General features: G+C 45.2%; 1 protein-coding gene across 1 annotated transcript in view; it reads left to right on the top strand.

Moving 5' to 3' along the window:
* The window catches only part of CYP2E1 (cytochrome P450 family 2 subfamily E member 1), a 110,043-nt gene that overhangs the window by 53,401 nt on the left and 31,418 nt on the right, over positions 1–25,224 (top strand). Inside the window, exons 3-6 of the mRNA XM_075340003.1 lie at positions 155–304; positions 7,806–7,966; positions 19,423–19,599; positions 21,130–21,271. Coding sequence (XP_075196118.1) covers positions 155–304; positions 7,806–7,966; positions 19,423–19,599; positions 21,130–21,271 — 630 coding nt within the window. The remainder of the gene's footprint in view (positions 1–154; positions 305–7,805; positions 7,967–19,422; positions 19,600–21,129; positions 21,272–25,224) is intronic.

Below are 25,224 nucleotides of genomic sequence, written 5' to 3'. Positions count from 1 at the left end.
CAAAACCTAAACATCCGAGCTGACCACTACAGGTATGTAGAGAATCAGCCTAATAGTGCCAGTATAGCACTGGCTTTAGCTTATATACGATCATATTGGTGATTGGTTCCCTTTAACACCTTTAGCTATTGACCTTCTTATCTTATTCTCTTAGGAATTGTAGTGTCAAATGGACATAGCTGGAGACAGCAAAGACGATTTGGCTTAATGACCTTAAGAAATCTTGGATTAGGAAAACGTGGATTGGAATCACGAATACAAGAAGAAGCGCAGAATCTTCTTGAGATCTTAGCAGCACAAAATGGTAATTTTTATGACAATTTCTTTCCATGATTCCGATATGAATAGAAAGTTGGATCTTATTTGTGATACATCCATTAAGTGGATACATGAGAAAACTTTCCACACATATTCTATATTTCCACTTTAATACCTAAGTATTTCAGTGTGTAATCTCAGTTTTTTAATAATAAACCAATTTTATAAACTGCGCAATCTATTCATTTTGCTACTGTATGAGGCAGGGTAGGAGGATACTCGAATTACTTCACTCTTTCACTCTCATCTGTTGAGGAACACAGCTAAAACAAATTGAAGGGGTTTTCATTGAACAAAGGGATTGGAGCACCAGGAAACTAATCTGCAGATTCCCATTCTGGGAAGAAAGAAGAGTCTATTTTAGCTGAATGATTGCTGGGATTAGCTGGGTCTCGCTGCTTTGGCGACATTGCAAAACCAGGGATTGGAGCACCAGGAACTAATATGCATATTCTCAGTGCATTCTGGGAAGAAAGAAGAGTCTCCTTAAACTGAACAATTTCTGGGATTAGCCAGGTCTCGCTGCTTTTAGGACAGATCAAATCCAGGAATTGGAGCACCAAGACAATAAGCAAAGAATTGAGCCAAGTTAAAGGAAACCAAGTCCCCAGGTCCAGATGATTTACACCCTAGAGTCCTGAAAAAGATAGCTGAGGAAATAATAGTACCGCTTACAATAATCTTCAATAAATCATGGGAAAAAGGAGATGTCCCTCTAAATTGGAAAAGGACAAATGTGGTTCCTATCTACAAAAAGGGGGGAAAGGAGAATCCAGGGAATTACAGGCCAGTAAGCCTGACCTGTATTGCAGGAAAAAATCTTTGAGTAAATTGTCAAAGAACATTTACTTAGGTACCTGGATGGAAAGTCATTAATCAACCAAAGCCAGCATAGCTTTATGACTAATAAATCTTGTCAGACCAACCTGATTTCCTTCTACAACAAAGTCACTGAATGGTTGGACCAGTGGAATGCTGAAGATATAGTATACCTTGACTTAAGTAAGGCATTTAATAAAGTATCACATAACATACTCATTGAAAAAATGACCAAGTACGGAATTGACAAAAACTCAGTTAGATGGATTCACAACTGGCTTAATGATCGGGCGTAACGAGTAATGCTAAATGGATACACATCAACCGGGAGGAAAGTAAAAAGCGGGGGTGCCGGAAGGCTCGGTCCTGGGGCCAGTGCTGTTTAATATCTTTTTAAATGATCTGGATAACGGAATTATTGGGAAACTCATAACATTTGCCGATGATACTAAGATAGGAGGAGTAGCCAACACTAGAAAGGAAACAGAGCGTATTCAAAAGGATCTAGAACAATGGGCTGAGGAGAACATAATGGTTTTTAACAGGGACAAATGCAAAGTCCTACATCTGCATAAAAGAAATGTAAAAAGCATATATAATATGGGAGGAATAGAACTAGGTGATAGCACCGGGGAAAAGGACTTGGGCATAATAGTGGATCTCAGATTCAACAAGAGCCAACAGTGCGGAGCTGCAGCTAAAAAGGCCAACGAAATTCTGGGATGTATCAAGACAAGCATTGAATCTAGATCAAGAGAAGTAATTATTTCGCTATACTCTGCCCTGGTCAGACCCCACCTGGAATACTGTGTACAGTTCTGGGTGCCCCAATTCAAGAAAGACATCAATATATTGGAGCAAGTCCAGAGAAGAACAACCAAGATGGTAGTAGGTCTGCAAACCATGTCCTATGAAGACCGGCTAAAAGAATTAGGGATGTTTAGTTTGAAAAAGATGGCTGAGAGGAGACTTAATAGCGGTCTACAAATATCTGAAAGGTAGTCACAGTGCAGAGGGAACTACCCTGTTCTCATTAGCACAAGAAAGTACAAGAAGCAATGGGATGAAACTTAAAGGAAGGAGATTCAGATTAGACATTAGGAAAAACTTTAAAAATGAGGGCAGTCAGGGAGTGGAACAGGCTACCACAGGAGGTGGTGAGCGCTCCATCAATGGAAATCTTCAAGCGGAAACTGGATAAACATATAGCTGGGAGGATTTAGGAAAGCCTGCACTCACAGGGGGTTGGACCCGATGGCCCTTGAGGTCCCTTCCAACTTTACCATTCTATGATTCTATGAAAGTTAATTTCATTTTTATCATTAGATTTTGAAATAATAATAAGTTTCACAATTGGATGTGTTTAAAAAAATGTTCCTGTGCTGAGATAATCTTATTTATGTGCCCCTGCTATGTACTGTGTAATGGCTGTGTCTGACAATACAGGGACATGGTCTGATCATACCACATATCCTGGGCAGGGAAAGATGGAAAGAAGTATAAAGACATTACAGCACAAGATCACAGCTGATACATTTTGTGAGGTAAAACATTTCTCTGCCTGTTTTAAAAAAATGTTTTACCTCAAAGAATTATTTGCAATACCATGCTGTTGTGACGCCCTGGCCTATCAGGTTGTCACAGCGTATTGTGCAATCTGCCCTTCTGCACAGTATCCACTACTCCGTGGTTATGGATCCTGGTCCATTGGTGTTGCTAACAGCTTAGCCAGTCAAAATCCTATGAACACTTTGCACCGAACCTACCAGATACACCATTGGGGGGCCTGAAGGGAATAGGGCCGCCCACATGGGGGTTGGTAGGGGAAAGTGAGAAAGTGACTGAGAAGTGAAACAGGAGTGAAAGGAGTAGGAGGTGGAAGGTGACTCTCCGAGAGGGTGAGGTCACTGGTCTGAGCAGGGCTCCTGAAGTTTAGTAGGTGGCAGACGTTGGTCTGGGCCTGGTAGAAGCTGGAACCCCGGTCGCAGGGGATCGCGTCAAGGGGCACGGACAGCCGAGGAGGGCAGCCGACGGCCTTGAGCCATCACCGGTCAGGGGCCAGGGCACGACAGGGTACGTGGACCCTAGGCCGGGAAGTAGCTTCACGTGTCTCGGTAATTTACCCGACGGCGGTGAAGACTTCAAGATTCATCCCCAACCAGCTCCAAAATCGGGGTACTAGCGCACCGATAGGATAGGACTTTCCCAAATACAGTCCAAAGAAATCCTACGTGTGAACCCTGAGAGCAAGCTCACTCCGTTAGCCATACGTGTGAGCGGGACCTGAAAAGTTTCAAGGTTGAGGGTCTAACTAGTGAGAAGGAGCCACGGAAAAGGCCACAGGCTAACAGCAACACCAAGGGCACGGGTCCACATGTGCTCCCTCCATGCTGCAGCGGAGCAAAGAATTCTGGTTTACAAGTCATAGTTGTTATTCTTGGACTGAGTTTGTACGCTGAAAAGCCCCTTTCCCTCTACCCAACGACACCCCAGTCACCAACACCCAACGGGCCCCGGGGCACAAACCCCCTACCCACGGAGGGGTTCAACATCTGGCTGCTACACCTTCGCCACCGGGCTCCCCAACAGCAGCGGGGGTCTCCTACATTACCACACACTGTGGGTAGCGTCACAAACTTACACATCCCCTGTACATATCTATCCCCTCTCTTTTGAATTCGAGTGTCCGCGCGAACCCCCGGGTCCGGAGACCCCTCGGGCTACCGCGGCTCCGGATCCGAGCGGGAGGAGCATTTTTTATTTTTTAAACACATCCAATTGTGGAAATTATTATCCCAAGATCTGTTGATTACAATGAACCTTGTTCGTGGGAAACCCCCTTTAAATACCTTACTCAAACAGGGAATTACAAGTAGACAGTGTTTCAAATGTCCTATCTAATAAAGACCTGTAAGTTCAGCAGCATCAGCACTGAATCAAACAGGCAGCCTTTCTCTGCAGTGTCAGAGGGATGTGAGCACAGAAGAGTGCTAAAAGGCATAAAGGGGAAGATGTGTCAAACATGAAGGGGATTTTATTCATTTTTTATTTTTTAAATGTGCCGAAGCACTATCAGGCAGGTAGTTGCTAACTACCTTTTGTGCCCGGTGCCATTCTCCTTCAGCACAGATTGATCACAGACCCCTCAAGGCTTCCTGTGATTCAGCTGCTTCCATTGACGTTGCGTCAACAGAGTGGCAGCTTCTCATCCGCTCTGCTCTGTAGATGGGGTGGGACAGCCGATGTCATGCTTATTGATAGCCAATTCTCCCAGTTACGCAGCGGAGAGATGGCTTTCAATCAGCATGACATCGGCTGTGCCACTCAGTCTACAGAGCTGAGCAGAAAAGAACCACTGTTCGAACTGGTTATGCTATGTGCGCACTAGTGCGTTTTACCCGCGGATTTACCCGCGGATTTGCCGCGGAAATTTCTTGAGAAATGTCTGCAATCTGTGTGCAGACATTTCCCAGCAAATCCTATGTGAAAAAAAAATAGCTGTCTGCACGCTGCGGATTTTTCTCAAGAAATTTCCTTGAGAAGAATTTCTTGAGAAAATTTCTTGAGAAAATGAGCATGTCCATTATTTTCCGCAGGTACCTGTGGAATACCCCCGGAATTTCACTCCATTCACTGTAATGTAATCGCGAAATTCCGGGGGTATACCGCAGGTAGCAAATGATGTGCGGTATACCCCCGGTATAGCCGCGATTTACCTGCGGTAATGCTCATCGCTGCCTGCGGTTTTGCAGGAAGCGACGTCATTATGACAGAAGAGGAAGCGGAGCAGAGTAAACACAGACGTCACACTGCCTGGACGCCGCACAGAAGCACTTCCGTGCGACCTCCAGGTGCCCGTGCAGTCTGTGTCCCGCTCCAGCCTCGCGGCTGCCTGCACTGCAGCGTGTCAGTGTCTGCCCGCAGTGTCAGCAGCTTGTCACGCTGTAGCACAGGCAGACACTGACACAGGCAGACACTGACACTGCACTGCAGGGTGTCAGTGTCTGCCCGCAGTGTCAGCAGGCTGTCACGCGGCAGCGCAGGCAGACACTGACACCCTGCAGTGCTGGCAGCCGCGGGGATGACGATCGCTGCTGTCAGGAGGTGAGATCATTACCTGCTGTGACGATCTCCTGCCTCCTGATGTCTACGCGGTCACTGCTGTCTATGCCCGTCTCGCAAGCGGCCCGAGACTGTCACTAGCGGTGATGTCACGGGCTCTCGCCATACTTCTGACAACGCGGCGGGCATAGAAGTCAATGACAGCGCTGACGTCAGCAGTACAGGAGATGATCACAGCAGGTAATGATCTCATCTATCCTCCTGACAGCAGCGCTCTCCATCCCATGCAGTGACCTGGGCTATTGATGTTAGCTCAGGTCACTGCATTGCTCTCCCAGCCAATGGGGAACATTCTGTTCTTCATTGACTGGGACAGCGACTATGATATGGATCGCCGTGGGCCCCCCCTTATTGGATTACGCTGCACGTGGAATTGATTGTTCTTTTCAATAAATTGGTGAAAGAGGGAATGTTTTGGGGAGTGTTTTTTCAAATAAAACTTTTTTTGTTGTCTATTTTTTATTTCTTACTGACTGGGTTGGTGATGTCGGGTATCTGATAGACGCCTGACCTCACCAACCCCAGGGCTTGATGCCAGGTGACATTACACATCTGGCATCAACCCCATATATTACCTCGTTTGCCAATGCACCAGGGCAACGGGATGAGTTGGGGCGAAGCGCCAGGATGGCACGTCTAAAGGATGTGCCACTTCTGGGGCGGCTGCGGCCTGCTATTTTTAGGCTGGGGAGTGTCCAATAACAGTGGACCTCCCTAGTCTCAGAATACCAGACCACATCTGTCCGCTTTACCTCGGCTGGTGATGCAATTTGGGGGGGACCCCACGTTTTTTGTTTTAAATTATTTATTTAATGTAAAATAACAGCGTGGGGTGCCCTCTGTTTTGGATTACCAGCCAAGGTGAAGCTGCCAGCTGTGGTCTGCAGGCTGCAGTCATCTGCTTTACCCTAGCTGGCTACAAAAGATGGGGGGACCTCACGTTGTTTTTTTTTTTTAATTATTTATTTATTTTATGGCTTTAGTGCCACATGAAAGTCACTAAAGGGTGCCAGCTTAGAAAATGCAGGGAGGTGGGACATTATATAGGTCTTTCTCATCTATCTATCTATCTATCTATCTATTCATCTATCCATCTTTCCCTCTATCCATTATCTGTCTATCGATTATCTATATTATTTATTGCAAAACCGCAGGGACCAACCTGCAAATCCGCGGCAAATCTGCATGCGTTTTTCCCGCGGATTTTTCCGCAGGTGCGGAAATCTTCAACTCCCAGAAGTTTCTCAAGAAATTTTCTTGAGAAAAATCACTTTTCTAGTGCGCACATAGAGCCATTGCATCACAAGCAGGAGCGGTCCGTGACTGCTCCGTGCCAGTGAAGAATGGTGCCAGGCACAACAGGCAGGTATGAAGAAACTACCTGCCTGTTAGTACTTAGGCAAATTTTTTATTTTTTTTTATTTTGTATATACCCTATGTAATAGCATATTAGTTGAAACTGTGACTGTAAGGCCAAGTTCACATGACTATATTTTTCGGTTTGATTGCTGTTGTGAAAAAGTTAACTCTAACAACAGCAGTAGGACCAATGCTATTCAATTAGGCTGTTCTGATGAACATTTTTATTTTTCACTGACCAAATCTGCAAGTGGAAAAAATATTGCAGCACGCACTAGCTATTTCAATGTGTTGGATGAGGCTACGCAAAAAAAATTTTTTATCCCATACAGATCAACCGCATAGAAACTGATTTTTATGGATGCATGGTAATTCTTTAACATATGGAACTCTTCATTTTTATAATGGCTGATGTATAAAAAACAGATTTGAAAACTCTTGACACACCGAGAGTAATACTGCAGATCCAGGATCCAGAATGTGGGGCACCTGAAACAACGGATACAGGAGGCCTGTGGTAGCATTTCTTCTGTGTTATTGCTCTCAGTGTGTCAAGAGTGGGAGAAGAAACTCGCGTTGACAATTCAGCACAATGTGCAGCACTTTGAGAACATCCTTTAGTGGGTTACTGTCGTTGTTCCATGTCACAAACGTGTCAATAACTCGATAATGAATAAAGCTTCGTTAAAAATGAGCACACAGTTATTTTTCTTGTGCAATTCTCTATGTGTTTGATGTGTCACATGACCCACTTGCCATTGAAAAAAATTTAAATTGAATTCAAAATGGCGGCTTTGCAGATGGCTACCATGGACGTCACCCGGCCTCAAATGTTTGGCCCCTCCCATGTACTAAAATGCCACAAACGGTAAGGTGATATCAGCAACCACTTCCATTTTATCAGGGTGTATCCATACTTATGACCCACCCTGTACATTTCTAATTGAAGGTATTTGCTAATATTATTATTATTACACCTACTACATTTTGGGATAAGATTTTGGGAATACCCATTTAAGATAAGTGAGGGTCCCACAGTTCAGAACGTCTGTTATTTTGACAAGTTTATATTCTATATGAAATATGATGTTAAAATAGAAAAAAATATCATTGTTCAGAATATAAATTATAAATTTGCAAAGTGTGTTGTTAAGTTTAAGAGCTTAATGTATTTCTTTTGCATATAGGTGAACCAATGGATGTGTCAGAATTTATTACACATGCTGTTGCGAATGTCATTTCTGCAGCTGTTTTTGGACATCGTTTCTCCATTGATGATCCAACTTTCCAAAAACTCGTAGCAATAAACCAAGAACTCATAGAGGGCTTGGGCTCTAAATGGGGGATAGTAAGTAAATTTGTGTAGCTATCAATCTTTTATAAATAGTTACCGCAATGTAATTTCTAACATATCCAAAGTATATTTTACAAGTGTCATGAAAAAAAAGAAGCTTTTAAAGGGCTAGACAACCCCTTAAGCCTGCTTTACACGTTGCAATTAGTTGTACAATCGCATTTGCGATGTGACACGCCCAGGTTGCATACGGGATCTTATGAGATTGCACGTAGGTCGTTCATTTGCTGTCACACGTGCGTTAGTAGTCTATGTTAAATTGATCAATTTTGTGTGCGATCCTTTAGATCATGTGTTCTGTGACGTATGCATTGGGCACCTTTTTTTTTTTTTATTTATTGACTTGCCAAGCGTGTGTAATGTGTAGGGATGCGTTTTTACTATGTCATCTGCCATTCAGCTCTGCTACATGGCCGCTAACAGCAGACACAGACAGCCATGTAGCAGAGCTGAATGGCAGATGACAGCAGACACAGACAGAGCCGCACTGTCAGAATGAACTCGGGTGAACTTCACCCGACTTCATGGTCATGCTGCGGCTCTGTCTGTGTCGCGTCCTGATTAGCGGTCACCTGTGAAGGGCTCACCGGTGACCGCTAAACTCCTGAGTGACTGAAGTTAGCAGCCCTCTCTCATACTCACCAATCCCCGATCCCCGGCACTGCACGGCGTTCACACTGCTCCGGCGGCTTTTACTGTTTTGAAAAAGCCGGCCGCCCATTAAACAATCTCGTATTCCCTGCTTTCCCCGCCCACCGGCGCCTATGATTGGTTACAGTGAGACACGCCCCCACGCTGAGTGACAGGTGTCACACTGCACCCAATCACAGCAGTCGGTGGGCGTGTCTATACTGTGTAGTGAAATAAATAATTAAATAATTAAAAAAAACGGTGTGCGGTCCCCCCCAATTTTAAAACCAGCCAGATAAAGCCATACGGCTGAAGGCTGGTATTCTCAGAATGGGGAGCTCCACGTTATGGGGAGCCCCCCAGCCTAACAATATCAGCCAACAGCCGCCCAGAATTGCCGCATACATTATATGCGACAGTTCTGGGACTGTACCCGGCTCTTCCCGATTTGCCCTGGTGCGTTGACAAATCGGGGTAATAAGGAGTTATTGGCAGCCCATAGCTGCCAATAAGTCCTAGATTAATCATGTCAGGCGTCTATGAGACACCTTCCATGATTAATCTGTAAATTACAGTAAATAAACACACACACCCGAAAAAAATCCTTTATTAGAAATAAAAAACACAAACATATAGCCTGGTTAACCACTTTAACCAGCCCAAAAAAGCCCTCCATGTCCGCCGGAATCCAGGATGATCCAGCGTCGCTTCCAGCGCTGCTGCATGGAGGTGACCGGAGCTGCAGAATACACCGCCGCTCCGGTCACCTCCACACAGCAACTGAAGACAGCCGTGCGATCGGCTGAGCTGTCACTGAGGTTACCCGCTGTCACTGGATCCAGCGGTGGCCGCGGGTAACCTCAGTGACAGCTCATCTGATCGCGCTACTCACCGCCGCTCCTCTCACCTCCACGCAGCAACTGAGGTGAGTAGCGCGATCAGCTGAGCTGTCACTGAGGTTACCCGCGGCCACCGCTGGATCCAGTGACAGAGGGTGACCTCAGTGACAGCTCAGCTGATCGCACGGCTGTCTTCATTAGCTGCGTGGAGGTGACAGGAGCGGCTGTGTCTGCTGCAGCTCCGGTCACCTCCATGCAGCAGCGCTGGAAGCGACGCTGGAGCATCCTGGATTACGCCGGACATGGAGGGCTTTTTGGAGCTGATTAAAGTGGTTAACCAGGGTATATGTTTGTGTTTTTTATTTCTAATAAATGATTTTTTCGGGTGTGTGTGTTTATTTACTGTAATTTACAGATTAATCATGGAAGGTATCTCGGGGAGACGCCTGACATGATTAATCTAGGACTTATTGGCAGCTATGGGCTGCCAATAACTCCTTATTACCCCGATTTGCCAACGCACCAGGGCAAATCGGGAAGAGCCGGGTACAGTCCCAGAACTGTCGCATCTAATGTATGCGGCAATTCTGGGCGGCTGCTGGCTGATATTGTTAGGCTGGGGGGCTCCCCATAACGTGGAGCTCCCCATCCTGAGAATACCAGCCTTCAGCCGTATGGCTTTATCTGGCTGGTTTTAAAATTGGGGGGGACCGCACGCCGTTTTTTAAAATTATTTAATTATTTATTTCACTACACAGTATAGACACGCCCACCGGCTGCTGTGATTGGGTGCAGTGTGACACCTGTCACTCAGCGTGGGGGCGTGTCTCACTGTAACCAATCATAGGCGCCGGTGGGCGGGGAAAGCAGGGAATACGAGATTGTTTAATGGGCCGCCGGCTGTTTCAAAACAGTAAAAGCCGCCGGAGCAGTGTGAACGCCGTGCAGCGCCGGGGATCGGTGAGTATATGAGAGAGGGGGATAGACTGACATGGACAGAGAGTGAGGGACAGAGATAGTGACCGACTGACAGAGATTAGTGAATGACAGACATTGTGAGGCGCTTCAGAACGCAGCTCTTCAGCTGCGCTCTGAAGCGGACCTTTTTTAAGCTGCGGTGCAGAGCGCACACCTGCGCACATAGCCTCAGACACCAAAATCGTATGAGGGATGTCACACGTTGCAATTGACTAGGTTCGTGCAACAAAACGCTCAATTCTAGACAAAGATACGATGTGTTTGCGATCAACGGTTTTGCGTTCAATCCTGATCGCACGTAGCTGTCACACGCAGATACCTCACAAATGATGCCGGATGTGCGTCACTTACAACTTGACCCCAACGACGGATTGTGAGATATATTGAAGCGTGTAAAGTGGGCTTTAGGGGTACTTTACACGTTACGACATCGCTAGCATCGGCTAGCGATGTCGAGCGTGATAGTACCCGCCCCCATCGCACATGCGATATCTTGTGATTGCTGCCGTAGCGAACATTATCGCTACAGCAGCATCACACGCAGATACCTGGTCGGTGACGTCACGGTGACCAACGAACAGTCCCTCCTTCAAGGGGGAGGTGCGTTCGGCGTCACCGCAACGTCACTAAGTGGCCGGGCAATAGAAGCGGAAGGGCGGAGATGAGCAGGACGTAACATCCCGCCCACCTTCTTCCTTCTGCATTGACGGTGGACGCAGGTAAGGAGATGTTTGTCGTTCCTGTGGCTTCACACACAGCGATGTGTGACGCCGCTGGAGTGACAAATAACATCGTACCTGCAGCAGGAGCGACATTATGAAAATGAACAACGTGACACAGATCAGCGATTTTTGACTGTTTTGCGCTCGTTCATCGTCGCTCCTAGGATTTACACATTACGATGTCGCTACCGGCGCCGGATGTGCGTCACAACAACCGTGACCCCGACGATATATCGGTAGCGATGTCGCAACATGTAAAGCACCCCTTACAGTAGCATACAGAGCAATAGTCGTCTACTCTACAGTCAAAGGGCCATATAAAATATTCCACCCAGGCTGTGTCGAAAGTTGTCTTTTTATAAACAGTTTTAGTTGTATCTGTTAAGTTTTCTATGCGTTTTTTATTGATGTATTTGGACAAATATAAAATATAAAAATAGTTATTTTTGGTAAATACACATTAGTATAGGCATACATATGTGGCGCCCTGGACTAGCCAGGTCGTCACAGGTAACACACACACACCCCCACCCCCATTAGACAGTAACATTAGCCAAACACAAAACCCTTGTTGCGTCCCTCCAGGGTCTGATGTCCACACCAGGTGGGGCGGAGCCAAGCGGTTGGCCCCACCCACCGAGGAGTTCACAGGCCTGGAGGTGGGAAAAGTGTCAGCTAGAAGTTGGAGTTCAGTGGAGGAGGTTGAAGTGAGAGGAGAAAAGTGAAGAGTGTCTGGGTTTGTGGCCCAGGCACTGACAACAAGGTTAGCAGACGGTGGTGGCCGTCTGCAGGAGTGGTGAATCAACGCGGAACCGTAGGACCTGGGTCGGGCGGTGGCCCGCTGGTACCGACCGGGGAGCGAAGTGAAGCCAGCACAAACAGGCAGGGCCATTGGACCCCGACTAGGCTTGGAGTCGTCGTCAACAGTCAAATCCGAGTGTGACAGGAACCCCAGGGGTTTCCTAACAGCCAAAGACCCGTTAGAAGGCAACCGTCTGCACTGTGAGGGTATACAGCTACCGCCTAAGGCTAGAGACCCAAGGGCCAGTGCCTGCGGGCAACGGGCTCTTCCGGCACCCATACATCGGGGAGCGGACTACCGTTAGGGACCCATTGTAGTCAAAACAGTACACAAAGGTGCAGGGAAAGACAACCGCCATCACCTGTCCGGGGAGAGACACAGCAGCCGGCTGCGGGACCCGTCCATCCAGCCGTTTGGTTTACCGGAGACTTTGTGCATCTCTTGCTGAGTGAGTACATCCGTGCCATCCGGCACCGCGCCGCGCTGTCCCTGCAACCCTGCACCTCACCGACCCTGCCCCGTCACACCACCGGGCTCCAGGACCACCGAACCCTACCCACGGAGGGGGAAAACAACATCCCAGCTGCTCCCTGCCATCGCTCCCGGGTGTCCCCGTCACCAGCAGCGATGGTGCCCATCTTCACCACAACCCGTGGGTGGCGTCACGGACTAAATCCCCCAATCCAACCACCCTTTTCACTCACGGGCGAGAAGCGCCGCTCGAGTCCCCGGATCCGGCCCACCACTCGAGCCACCGAGCAGCAGCCACAGCAGCGCTGGACCCGAGCGTTAGCGAGCGCAGCGCCCCGCCGCCTTCGATACATACATGTACATAATGATACACGTCACAATGTAAAATATATCTCAGTTTCTACATATGCATATATATATATTTTTGCTTCTCCAGGGGTGTAAATGAGGTAGTATATAGGGCCCATCAGTAAAGTATCACTGATATACTGTACATACATTGCATCCCAACTATTTCCATAGCATTTGCATTGCATACTACCCTGCTACAGTTTATTATATGAACAAATGTATTGGTACCCACCAATTCTTCATTCAGTCCCATTTCCATAGGTGTATAAAATTTAACCTTTCACCATGCAGTCTGTGTTTAAATAATATTTCAGAAAGAATCTGTCAATCTAATGAGCTCACTGAATTTGAGTGTGGTGCTGAAATAGGATGTCACCAGTTCATAAAATGTAATTTCTTTTAACTATTCCACATGCAACTGTGATTAGTGTTATTGAAAGTGGAAGTGTTGAGGAACCACAGAGGCTCAGCCACAAAGTAGCAAACTATGTAAAGTTAAAGAGAAGGGTCCCCAACTGTTGAGGCACATAATGCTTAAAAGTCACCAATGCTCTGGTGACTCAATATCTGCAGATTCAAGTAAAGACCTCCACTGCTGCTGCAATGGTGGGCTACATTTTTCATATAACCCAAACCTGAGAACAGACAAGTTGAAGGAGTTACTCTGCTCCTTTCATCACAATTTTCTTTCCAGGTTATTTCTCAGTACTCTTGCTTGTGTTCCCACTTTTAAACATCCATACCATTAGAGTTTTTAAACATCTTTCCTGCAAGTGGTGGTTGTGTATCGCTATGGCCCCCATTACCAACCTCAGTGCTAATGACCTAGCCTCCTTTTTACAAGAAAAATATCAACCAAACCCATCAGTACATCTTCTCCCAATCTCATCACAGCTTGGATCCCTTTGCCTCTAATACCTCAAGTTCATTCCCCACCTTTGAACCTGTCAAAGAAGAAGTTAAAAGGATCCTCACTTCTAGGCCTACAACCTGCACCAGTGATCATATTCCCTCATATTTTCTTTAGTCTCTTTTCCCGGCTGTCACTTCCCACCTAACTAAATATTTAACCTCTTTCTTCTGGAATCTGCACATCCTCCTTCAAATATGCAGTGATAACCCATTTACTGGAAGAAAAAAAAAACATCCCTTGACCACAACTGATCTGCTAACTAAAGACCTGTGTTTCATCTCTCTTTCATTTCTAAATGCCTGGAATGCTTGGATTGTCTCTCCAGGGAGGAAGGATACAAACGCGCCACCTATTGGAAGTAGCAATCCTAACAGTCAAAAGTGGCCCTTTAACAAGCCTTTTCATATGACTTAGGATTTATGCCAGATCAGAACTCCAATTCACAGACACGTTGTTTTGGGGTGATTGCCCCTCATCAGTGCAAAGTATGGATAACTGATCTGGCTTATGAGAAGCTATAGTGGGGACCACGGGGATGACTATTCTCCTTGCGGAGACCTGACAAACCAGTCTGCCTGCCAGTGAGGGGACTTATAGCTGCAATGCCCCTCTGGGAAATATTCAAATTGTCTCTCCAGGGAAGAAGGAGGCAAACTCTAGCGCCACCTATTGAAAGTAGAATGCTTGGTTCACTCTTGTCTAATCTCTCAGAAAACTCTTTTCTTGACTGCTTACAATCCATTTTCTGCTTTTTACATTCTATTGAAACTGCCCTTACTAAAGTCTCCAACTAGGGACGCAACGTTCGCGGTCGCAGCTGAAATGCTTTTTGGCGGAAAAACCGTTGGGTCCCTGTACTGTGATACACACTGCCAGCCAAACAAAAGCCAGCAGCTTTCATCTGCACCCCAGTGACTTACGGCTGCACATGACAATGACATCATGCATTGCCATACCACCGATGACGATTAAAGCTGCCGGCCACTGTGCGCTGGCTATACAGGAGGACGCCACGCAATGTGGGAGCCAGGGAGGGTGAATTTAATGGGGAGGGGGGTTGCATTAGACAGAACAGAGACATATTTACCAGGATGGGGACATATAAACCAGGAGAAGGACAGTATATACCAGGAGGGCCTCAGCAGGGGGGCAGCATATACCAGGAGGGGGACAGTAGATACTAGGAGGAGCACAATATACACAAAGAGGTGCCAAGGAGGTGGACAGTATATACCAGGAGGGGAAGACTATATACCAGGAGGTGGAAAGTATATACAGTATATACCAGGAGCGGGACATAGATATCAAGAGGACAGGAGTGCCCCAGGTGGGTGACAGTATATATTAGGAGGGGGACAGTAGATACCAGGAGGGGTCAGTATATATCAGGAGGGGGACGGGACAGTAGATACCAGGTGGATGACAGTATATACCAGGATGGGGACATATATACCAGGATGGGGACATATACTTTCTGTATACCAGGATGGGGAATATTTTTACCAGAATGTGGCCTAGAATGGGGAACATATATATTAGGATGGGGGGCATATATTCCAGGATGGGGGACATATTTGACATGAAGGAGCCCAGGATGGGGTACATTAGAACAGAATGGTGGAAACGAATACATAATGGGCGGTAGGGCAACTCGTATGTCTTTATAGGATTTAGAATGCTAAATGTATACATATATATACATACATCTAACCAACATGTGTGGGAAGGCAGGTCCAAATTTTGCACTGTAGCCCATCGAACTTTAGTTACGCCACTGTCTCTAATGATCTATTAACAGCTAACAGTAATGGTCACTACTCACTGCTGATTCTTTGCTGAGTCTCTTGGATTTCTCTGCTGCACTTGACACCATGGCTCACAAGTTCCCACTGTGTTCCACTCTCTCAGCCTCAAAGAAAATGCTTTCTCTTAGTTTTCCTTCTACATCTCCTATCGCTCTTTCATTTTATCATTTGCCTGCTCTTCTTCCTCTCCCCTTCCCCTTACTGTTAGCTTTCCTCAAAGTTCAGTCTTAGGTCCCAATGTCTGTTCTCGATACAATGGCCGTATTGGTCAAACTATCAGCAGATTTAGTTTTGGTACCATCTATATGCTGATAACACTCATTTTTACACCTCTTCTCCTGACATCACTGCCACTCTAATACCAAATACCAGGTATTGTCTGTCTACTGGCTCTAACATCATGTCCTCAAAATATCTGAAACTGAATCTGTCTAAAACTGAGCTTCCTGTTTTACCCTCCTCTACTAAGCTACTTAAACCTGATATTGTGTTGGGTGGTTCAACTATAAATTCCAACCAATCACACTCACTGTCTTGGAGTCATATTTGACGCAGACCTTTACTCCCTATATCCAATCACTTGCTTGCTCATGCCTCCTGCATCTTATAAGCATCTCCAGAATACAAACTTTTCTTACCTTTAAAACTCTTACAGTTGCTCATGTTTATTCTCGTCTGGACTGCTGCAACCCTCTATAATAGGTCCCGCTCTTACTAAACTTTCTCCTCTCCAATCCATCATGAATGCTGCAGCCAAGATCTTGTTTCTATCTAGCTGATACACAGATGCCTACACCCTGTGCCAGTCATTGCACCGGTTGCCAATCCATTTCAGAGTACAATATAAACTTATCACCCTCACCCACAAAACTCTCCACAGTTCTGCACTGCCCTACATCTCCTCCCTTAACTCAGATTATCACCCTACCCATGCCCTCCATTATCCTAAAGACCTAATTATAACATCCATCATAATATGAACCTCCCACTTCAATCTCCAAGTCTTCTCTCAGGCTGTATGAGTTCTCTGGAAGACAATACTTCAAACAATCAGATTAATACTTAAGGGGATTTACATGCAGCGACATCGCTAGCGATGTCGCTGGTGAAAGCACCCGCCCCCGTCTGTTGTGTGTCATGGGCAAATCGCTGCCCGTGGCACACAACATCGTTAGGACCCGTCACACAGATTTACCTGCCTAGCGACGTCGCTGTGGCCGGCGAACCGCCTCCTTTCTAAGGGGGAGGTTCGTTCGGCATCACAGCGGCATCACTAAGCAGCCGCCCAATAGAAGCGGAGGGGCGGAGATGAGCGGGCGGAATGTCCCGCCCACCTCCTTCCTTCCTCATTGTGGGCGGCCGCAGATACAGTGTTGTTCCTCGTTCCTGCAGTGTCACACATAGCGATGTGTGCTGCCACAGGAACGACGAACAACCTGCAACCTCAACAACCAACGATTTTTTGAAAATGAACGACGTGTCAGCAATGGGCGATTTGGTGAGTATTTTCCATCGTTAACGGCCGCTCTTTGGTGTCACATGCAACGACGTTGATAACAATGCCGGATGTGCGTCACGGAATCCGTGACCCCAGCGATATATCGTTAGATACGTCGTTGCGTGTAACGGGTCCTTTAGACCCCACATGTTGAAGCATGCTTTAAAAACAAACCTCTTCCTAAATTTTTCTAAGACTCTGGCCGTTGCTACTCATCTATTTCCTCATCCTCTATGCACCCAATAGCACTTGGTAACTGTACTGATACAGATACTGGCTGATGACGGCTCATGCAACGTTATTTGAAGCCATATCATAATGATGGCTGGACCATACATGACAAACACTTTTTACCTACACCATGTTCCAAATTATTAGGCAAATTGGATTTAAGTATCATGGCGATTAATTTTTTTTTTTTTCAATGAAACTCATTGATGGTATTGTGTCTCAGGGTTTTTTGGATCACTGAAATCAATCTCAGATACCTTTGATAATTAGTTTGCCAGGTGAGCCCAATAAAAGGAAAACTGGATGTTCCACAATATTAAGCAGGCCACAGTTTTTAAGTAACATGGGAAAGAAAAAGGATCTCTCTGCTGCCGAAGAGCATCAAATAGTGCAACGCCTTGGACAAGGGATGAAAACATTAGATATTTCACAAAAACTTAAGCGTGATCATCGTACTGGGAAGAGATTTGTGGCTGATTCAGAGCACATACGTGTTCGTGCTGATTTAGGGCTCATGCGCACGTTGCCGAATTTCATGCATTTACGCTGCGTATTGCACCGCAGCGTAAATGCATGCGACCTGCGTCCCCTGCACAATATATGTAAATTGTGCATGAGACGTGCGCACGTTGCATTTGAGAGCGCAGAGATTTGGATGCCAAAATGTGGTTCCAAATCGCTGCGTTCTAAGAAGCAACATGTCACTTATTCCATGCGCTTTGGATGCAGCTCCTGTTCTGTCTATGGGAGAAGCTGCATCCATAGCACATGAAATCGGCTTTTTTTCTGCAGAAACATTGCATTCATTATGCAGTGTTTCTGCAGCGGTTTGAAATTTCTGCAGGGACACGACGCAACGTGCACATACAGCCAAAGGCAGAATGAGGAAGGTTTCTGTCAGGCAAATCCACCGGATTAAGAGAGCAGCTGCTAAAAAGCCATTACAAACCAGCAAACAGATATTTGAAGCTGCTGGTGCCTCTGGAGTCCCTTGAACCTCAAGGTGTAGAATCCTTCAAAGGCTTGCTATGGTGCATAAACCTACTATTCGGACACCCCTAACCAGTGCTCACAAGCCTAAACAGTTGCAGTGGGCCCAGACATACATGAAGACTAATTTTCAAACATTATTTTTTACTGATGAGTGTCGAGCACCCCTGGATGGTCCAGATGGATGGAATAGTGGATGATTAGTGGATGATTAGTGGATGGCGACCATGTCCCAACAAGGCTGCAACGTCAGCAAGAAGGTGGAGGAGTCATGTTTTGGGCCGGAATCATGGGGAGACATCTGGTAGGCCCCTTTAGGGTTCCTGAAGGTGTGAAAATGACCTCTGCAAAGTATATAGAGTTTCTGACTGACAACTTTCTTCCATGGTACAAAAAGCAGAAACGTGCCTTCAGGAACAAAATCATCTTCATGCATGACAATGCACCATCTCATGCTGCAAAGAATACCTCTGTGTCATTGGCTGCTATGGGCATAAAAGGACATAAACTCATGGTGTAGCCACCATCTTCCCCTGACCTCAACCCTATAGAGAACCTTTGGAGTATCATCAAGCAAAAGATCTATGAGGGTGGGAGGCAGTTCACATCAAAACAGCAGCTCTGGGAGGCTATTCTGACATCATGCAAAGAAATTCAAGCAGAAACTCTCCAAAAACTCAGTTCAATGTTCAATGGATGCAAGAATTGTGAAGGTGATATCAAAGAAGGGTTCCTTTGTTAACATGTAACTTGGTCTGTTAGGATGTTTTGGATTTAAATAGCTTTTTATTTCAGTGAATGTGACCTCCTAATGAGCATTTTCAGTTCTTTAAAACATATAAAATGTTTAGAAACTACTGTGCCTAATAATTTGGAACAGTGCATTTTGAGTTTTTTTAAATTTTGAAGATTATACTGTTATCATTGGGAGGTTTCTCGATGTATACTCTAATAGGTGATGACTGTTATTAGACTGACTGTCATTTACACCAACCATTAGGAAAAATCAGAGAAAAATATAATTTGCATAATAATTTGGAACATGGTGTATTGTGTCCCTCCAATTCCTTATACATTGTAAGCTTGTAAGCAGGGCCCTCACTCCTCCCTGTTATTGTTGAACTGTATTCTCTGTACATGTCCCTGTTTAATTGTAAATTGTTACGGAATAACATTATATGGTTATGTATAATACTAACATCACTGATTTTGCTTCACAGCTTTATGATGCCTTTCCTTGGCTGATGAAGCGCTTACCAGGTCCCCATCAGAAAATATTTAAAAATCAAGAATTCATGTACAACTTCATAAGAAATGAAATAAGAATTCACCAACAAAATGAATCGCTGGAGGAGCCTGATGATCTCATCGACCACTATTTGGCACAGATTGCAAAGGTATATAATGGCTAAATTTTGTAAAAAGAAATGGCTCCATGTATATCCATGAGCAGTGTCTGTTAATGTAATTTATCCTCTATTACTTGCATTCAGGATGCATTTACACAAACATATCGGACCAATTTTTGTCCAATTTGACCAAAATTGGTGTGTGAAAAATATCATTTTATCAGACAGAAAACACAGATGTGCTTAAAAATCTGTCAAAACATAATGTATCATGTATCATGTCAATGGATATCTGAAAGACAAATCCAATATATGGAATAGGAAGGTTTTATTTTAGGATAATTATAAAGGCTGAAGAAGAGAAGAAAATTAGTGTAAATGAATAAATTAGACCAGTTTTAGAATCTGTAAGATTGGTCTAATTGGTCAGAATTCTGTGCATTGTCACTCAGTCTCTGGACAGGTGTACAGTTGTTTTAGGGAGAAAAAAATAAATTTTTACAAATTACAAATTAATTGTACAAATTATGAATTTGTACAATTCAATTAAAGGGAATCTGTCACCAGGTTTTTGCTCCTCCATCTGAGAGCAGCATAATGTAGAGACAGAGACCCTGATTCCAGCAGTGTGTCAGTTACTGAGCTGTTTGATGTCATTTTGATAAAATCAGTGTTTACTCTGCTCCAGATTTAGCAGATATACAGAGCAAGTGAATATACTAGACTACCTGCCGGCAGACCAAGGAATCCATAATCTATCAAATTTATCAAAAACAGCCCTTTAATGATAATCTACTGCTGATTAATCAATGATTTTATCAAAATTACACTAAGCAGCTGAGTAAGTGTCACATTGCTGGAATCAGGATCTCTGCCACTACGTTATGCTGCTCTCAGAATACATAACCGGCCGAGCAAGAGGTGTGAATAAATGGGGTAACAATTTAAAATGTAACCTTAAATAAACCGATTAAAAGAGTAATAACCACACAACATAAATGGTTGTAATAAGATTTAGTAAGTGTTGTCTATATGACCCCGCTGAACACTGGTGACTGTGTCTGACAACCTTTTCAGTGTTGTCTCCATTTTCATTACCACAGAGGGAGGAAATCGGTTGTTCTTTCCCGCTTAATGTGCAGTTTGTCCTGAATTGGTAATATCAGGAGCCTGCAAAATTGCTCCTTTCTATTGGGTTGGTTTTACAACCATTTATGTTGTGTGGTTATTACTCTTTTAATCGGTTTATTAAAGGTTACATTTTAAATTGTTACCACATTTATTCACACCTCTTGCTCGGCTGGTTATGTAATATTGGTGGAGCATACGACACTATATTTATTGCTCTCAGAATAGGTGGCAAAAACCATGTGACAGATTCCTTTTATAGATCATACCTTCTGAAAAGTGCTATAATACAAACAGTGTTTCAGTTTGATGGAAGGTCTGTTTATATGGGTTGCTCCTCATATGCAGTATTGTGACACACATTATGATATATCTCAAATATTCATGCCATCCATGCATCGTAATTCATATACTAGTCATTAAAAAAATATGTATATATTTTACTTCCAGACAAGTGGTGATCCTGACTCCACATTTGATACACCAAATCTGCTTCAAGTAGTGGTGGATCTATTCACTGCAGGGACTGAAAGTACGGCCATCAGTTTGCAGTGGGCGATCTTGCTCATGCTGGCTTATCCTGATATACAAGGTGTGTAATCCTGAACTGAGGTTTAAGTGAAGTTCAAGTGAGGAAGGAAAAAAGATAATAGGATTGAGGTAGAGGAACAGCAATAATTCATGACCCAGTCTGCCCTAATAAGTAGGCTTTCTCCACTTGATCCTGAATGTCAGTCGATTGGATCCAGCTACAAAACAAACATTTAACACATGTATTTGTTATTTTCTTCTAAAAGTGTGGCGCCCCTGACCTGGTCAGGCACCACTGAGTACTGCACCCGTGCTGGGGGCAGTACAACACAGGTAAACCAGAAGGCTGACCGAGGTGTGATTACACAGGCGCATAGTAATCAGGTCTCCCGCATGGACCTTTGAGTGGACCCCTGGGGAATCCAGGAGGGGGCGTGGCCTCCATCTCCACTCAAGGGGTGTGGTAGAGAGCCTGGTTCCTAGGTTGCGTAGGCAGGCAAAGAGGGGAGGAAGTAGTGAGCTAGTTAGTTAGTGCAGGTCAGGGAGAGCAGACGCAGGAAGCAGACCCTGGAGCCTGGCACAATCTGACAACGCACGTGCAGTGGCTACCGACGGGGGAGATCGGTCACCTGGTAGTGCCGCCCGAAATCCACCCAAGGCTAGAAAGAGCAGAGGGGTGGCTGAGTACGGGGACTGCCAGGGAGGTACCAGGCCTGCTCAACCTGTAGGTGGAGGGGGTACTTGATACCCTCCACCCAACAACACAGAGTCTGGAGCCACGTAGCAAAGAGAGGGCCCATAGCTCACAGGAGGCAAGTAGCCAGAGTGACCTGGTCCAGGCTACAAGCAAACGGGCCGAAACGAGGGGAGAATAGGCTGCAGCAACTTCCCTTGGCCACCCCAGCAGAACTACAAGTCGGGGTCACCCCAAAAACACCAGGGCTAGGAGGGCGAGTCGGTAGTCACCCTCACAAGTCAGTCTGATGGAGTGCCTGGTTTCCTCTGGTTCATCCCAGCTACGCCCAGGTACTCACCCTGCCACCAATTGTGAGTAAAAAACCCTGAAAGACTGTCTGGACTGTGCCTGAGTCATTCTGCTACTTGTGGTTCTACACACACTCCAACCGGACCCTGGGGCTTGCCTCACTCTCGGGAGGCCACGACACCCAGCTGCACACAACACCAGCCCCAGGCGTCCCCTAACCTGCAGCGGTGGTCCCCTGACCACAATACCGAGAGTGGCGTCACGAAAATCCTAAAGAAGCAACCTACCTTTGACCAGACCATTCCATGTGGAGTCCCTGAAGGTAAATGCACCGCTACACATGTGGGGCTTCAAAAAAGCATATAAGCCTGGCTATGATTAGTTCCTGATACAAGCTGTTACACAGATTCCTAGTTCTTCTGGTACATAGCATTTGAGTTTTGCCTCTTATGGCATTGAACCGATGTTTCTATAGATAGAGGGAGTGCCCCTTTGTCTTTTGAGAGAGTTTAACATGAAATAGTTTTTGAAAATACTTTTTGTATGGACCATTTATGTACTTGTACCAATTAATAATGCAATAATGCCCTGCCCTTTAGATGTCTTTTCTCAAGACTAAATCAGTTGAATTATTTTAATTTTTCCTCATAGCCAAGGTCATCCTAAAAGCCCCTTATCAGTTTTGTGTCTCTTCTTTGAAATTTTCTAATGCCAGTATAGTCTCTCTATAAAATGCTGTCCAGAACTGAACTGCATACTAAAGATGAGGCTGAACTTTTTGAAAAGTGGCAGTATATCCTTATCTTGCAAGTCTATGTCTAAGGCCACTATCACATGTTCAGTATTTGGTGAGTTTTTTACCTCAGTATTTGTAAGGTTATGTGTCCACGATCAGGACCCGCTGCGTCCTGGACGCGGCGGATCCTGACCTGCGGGACCGCGAGTCTTCTCCACAGAAGAACACAGGATCACAGCTGCCCGTGCCCACGATCCGGGCTTGGGGTGCTGCAATCTCTCTCTTCTGTTCTCCCTGCAAAGGACGCATGCGACTCCGCAGCAAACAATTGACATGCTGCTGCTCGGAAAGCAGCACCACAGGTCAGTGGTTGTTGCAGAAAAAACAAGCACAGTGGGCATGTGATTTCTAGAAATCCCATTCACTGTGCTTGAACTGTACATCGCAGCGTTTTGGACGCAGCTGAAGCATGCTGCATTCAAAACGCTGTGAAAATTGATAGTGGGCACGCAGCCTAAGTAGTGATGGGCGGACCCGGACTGTAAAAGTCTGTATCCGCACAGTTTTAAACTTATCCGAGTGCTGGACCCGAGCTTGGGCGTTGATCTGTATGTGGCAACTCGGAAAATTAAAAAAAAAAAAGGAAAAGATAAGAATGAAGCAAGCGCATCATACTTACCAAGGCTCCAACACAGCTGTAAACTGCTCCTGCATCCTCTCCTTCACTTTAGGGGCCACTCATTGTTGCTCATCTATATGCACTACTTTCCCTGCTTTCCCCGCACACTGGCCATTCTAGCAGCTGTAACTGGTTGCAGTCAGACACGCTCCTAGCCTGTGACGTCTGCATGCAACCAATCACAAGCGCTATCTGCGGGTCTATATCGTACAGTAAAAATAAATAAATAAAACATTTACCCCCAATATTATAATACCAAGCACAAATAGCTACTTTTTATCTTCTTTAATTGTCCCCATAAAATAAACTTTTGCATATATCCATGCATTTTGCATATTTAAATAGTTAATGAATATTTTTTATGTAAATGAGTTCATTATCTCGTCAATTCTGCAGGAGTTTTCTGTGACTAGTCATTACGAGGGGCTGCTGATAAGTCTTTTACTTTTTGACCTTTTTTGTTTCTATGGTAACGAATGTTACATCACATGAAAGTCTCATGTGTCTAATCTATGTTTTCAAAATTTTGTGTTTGTTGCTTATGGCAACAGTGTTCTACGCATGCGGGAAAACAAAATGGCAGAGTATAGTGCGATATTCACAGCAACAGAGCAGAGGAGTGATAAAATACTTGTTTCTGCAAGGAACGTCCTTGAAGGATATTCATGGTGATATGACGCAGACATTGGGGGATCAATGCCCTTCATATTTCACAGTTAAGAACTGAGTTGCCAAATTTAAAATGGGCCACTTCAGCACCAATGACGAGGAACGTCCTGGACAACCAAGAGTTGTTGTTGTTCCGGAGATCGTCGATGCTGCGCTCAACCTCATACTGAAGAATTGACGAATTTCAGCTAAAGCAATAGCAAGCATCATTGGGATTTCCCGCGAACGTGTTTGTGTCATTATCCATGAACATTTGGACATGAGGAAGCTATCTGCAAAGTGGGTCCCCAAATGTTTGACAACAGATCAGAGAAGCATGCGACTGAAAACTTCCCGGTCCATTTATCAGCCTTTCCGGACTGATAAGAACTTCCTGGATCGACTGGTCACTATGGATGAGACCTGGATTTATGGAGTGGTTCTCCTTGTCCAAAGAAGTTCAGAGTGCAAAAATCTGCCACTAAGGTGATGGTGTCTGTGTTCTGGGATAAGGAGGGCGTGCTGCTAGTGGACTACCTTCAAAAGGGTTCCATCATCAATGCAAGGTATTAGATTGAACTTCTGGACCAATTGAAGGCAGCTCTGAAGGCCAAAAGGCGTGGCAAGCAGTGCAAAGGAATCTTGTTCCTGTAAGACAACGCCTCCGCTCACACTACACAAGCCACCACGGCAAAACTGGGAGAGCTGGGCATCTAGCAGGTTGACCACCCACCTTATTCACCAGATCTAGCTCCCTTCGACTATCATCTGTTTCCAAACCTCAAGAAACACCTCAAGGGTACCAAATTTCATACCATTTCTAATGCCAAGGCTGCTACAGTTGTCTGGTTTGAGGCACAACCGAAATCCTTCTTTTTGCTTGGCTTACAGAACTTGGAATACCAATGTAAGAAGTGTGTTGACATCAGTGGAGAGTATATGGAATAAATGTAAAGTTTCATCATC

The sequence above is a fragment of the Anomaloglossus baeobatrachus genome, chromosome 1 (genome assembly GCF_048569485.1).
Source record: "Anomaloglossus baeobatrachus isolate aAnoBae1 chromosome 1, aAnoBae1.hap1, whole genome shotgun sequence".
Classification (NCBI taxonomy): Eukaryota; Metazoa; Chordata; class Amphibia; order Anura; family Aromobatidae; genus Anomaloglossus; species Anomaloglossus baeobatrachus.
Note: the sequence above shows the minus strand (reverse complement) of the source record. Positions and strands in the feature narration are given on the sequence as shown.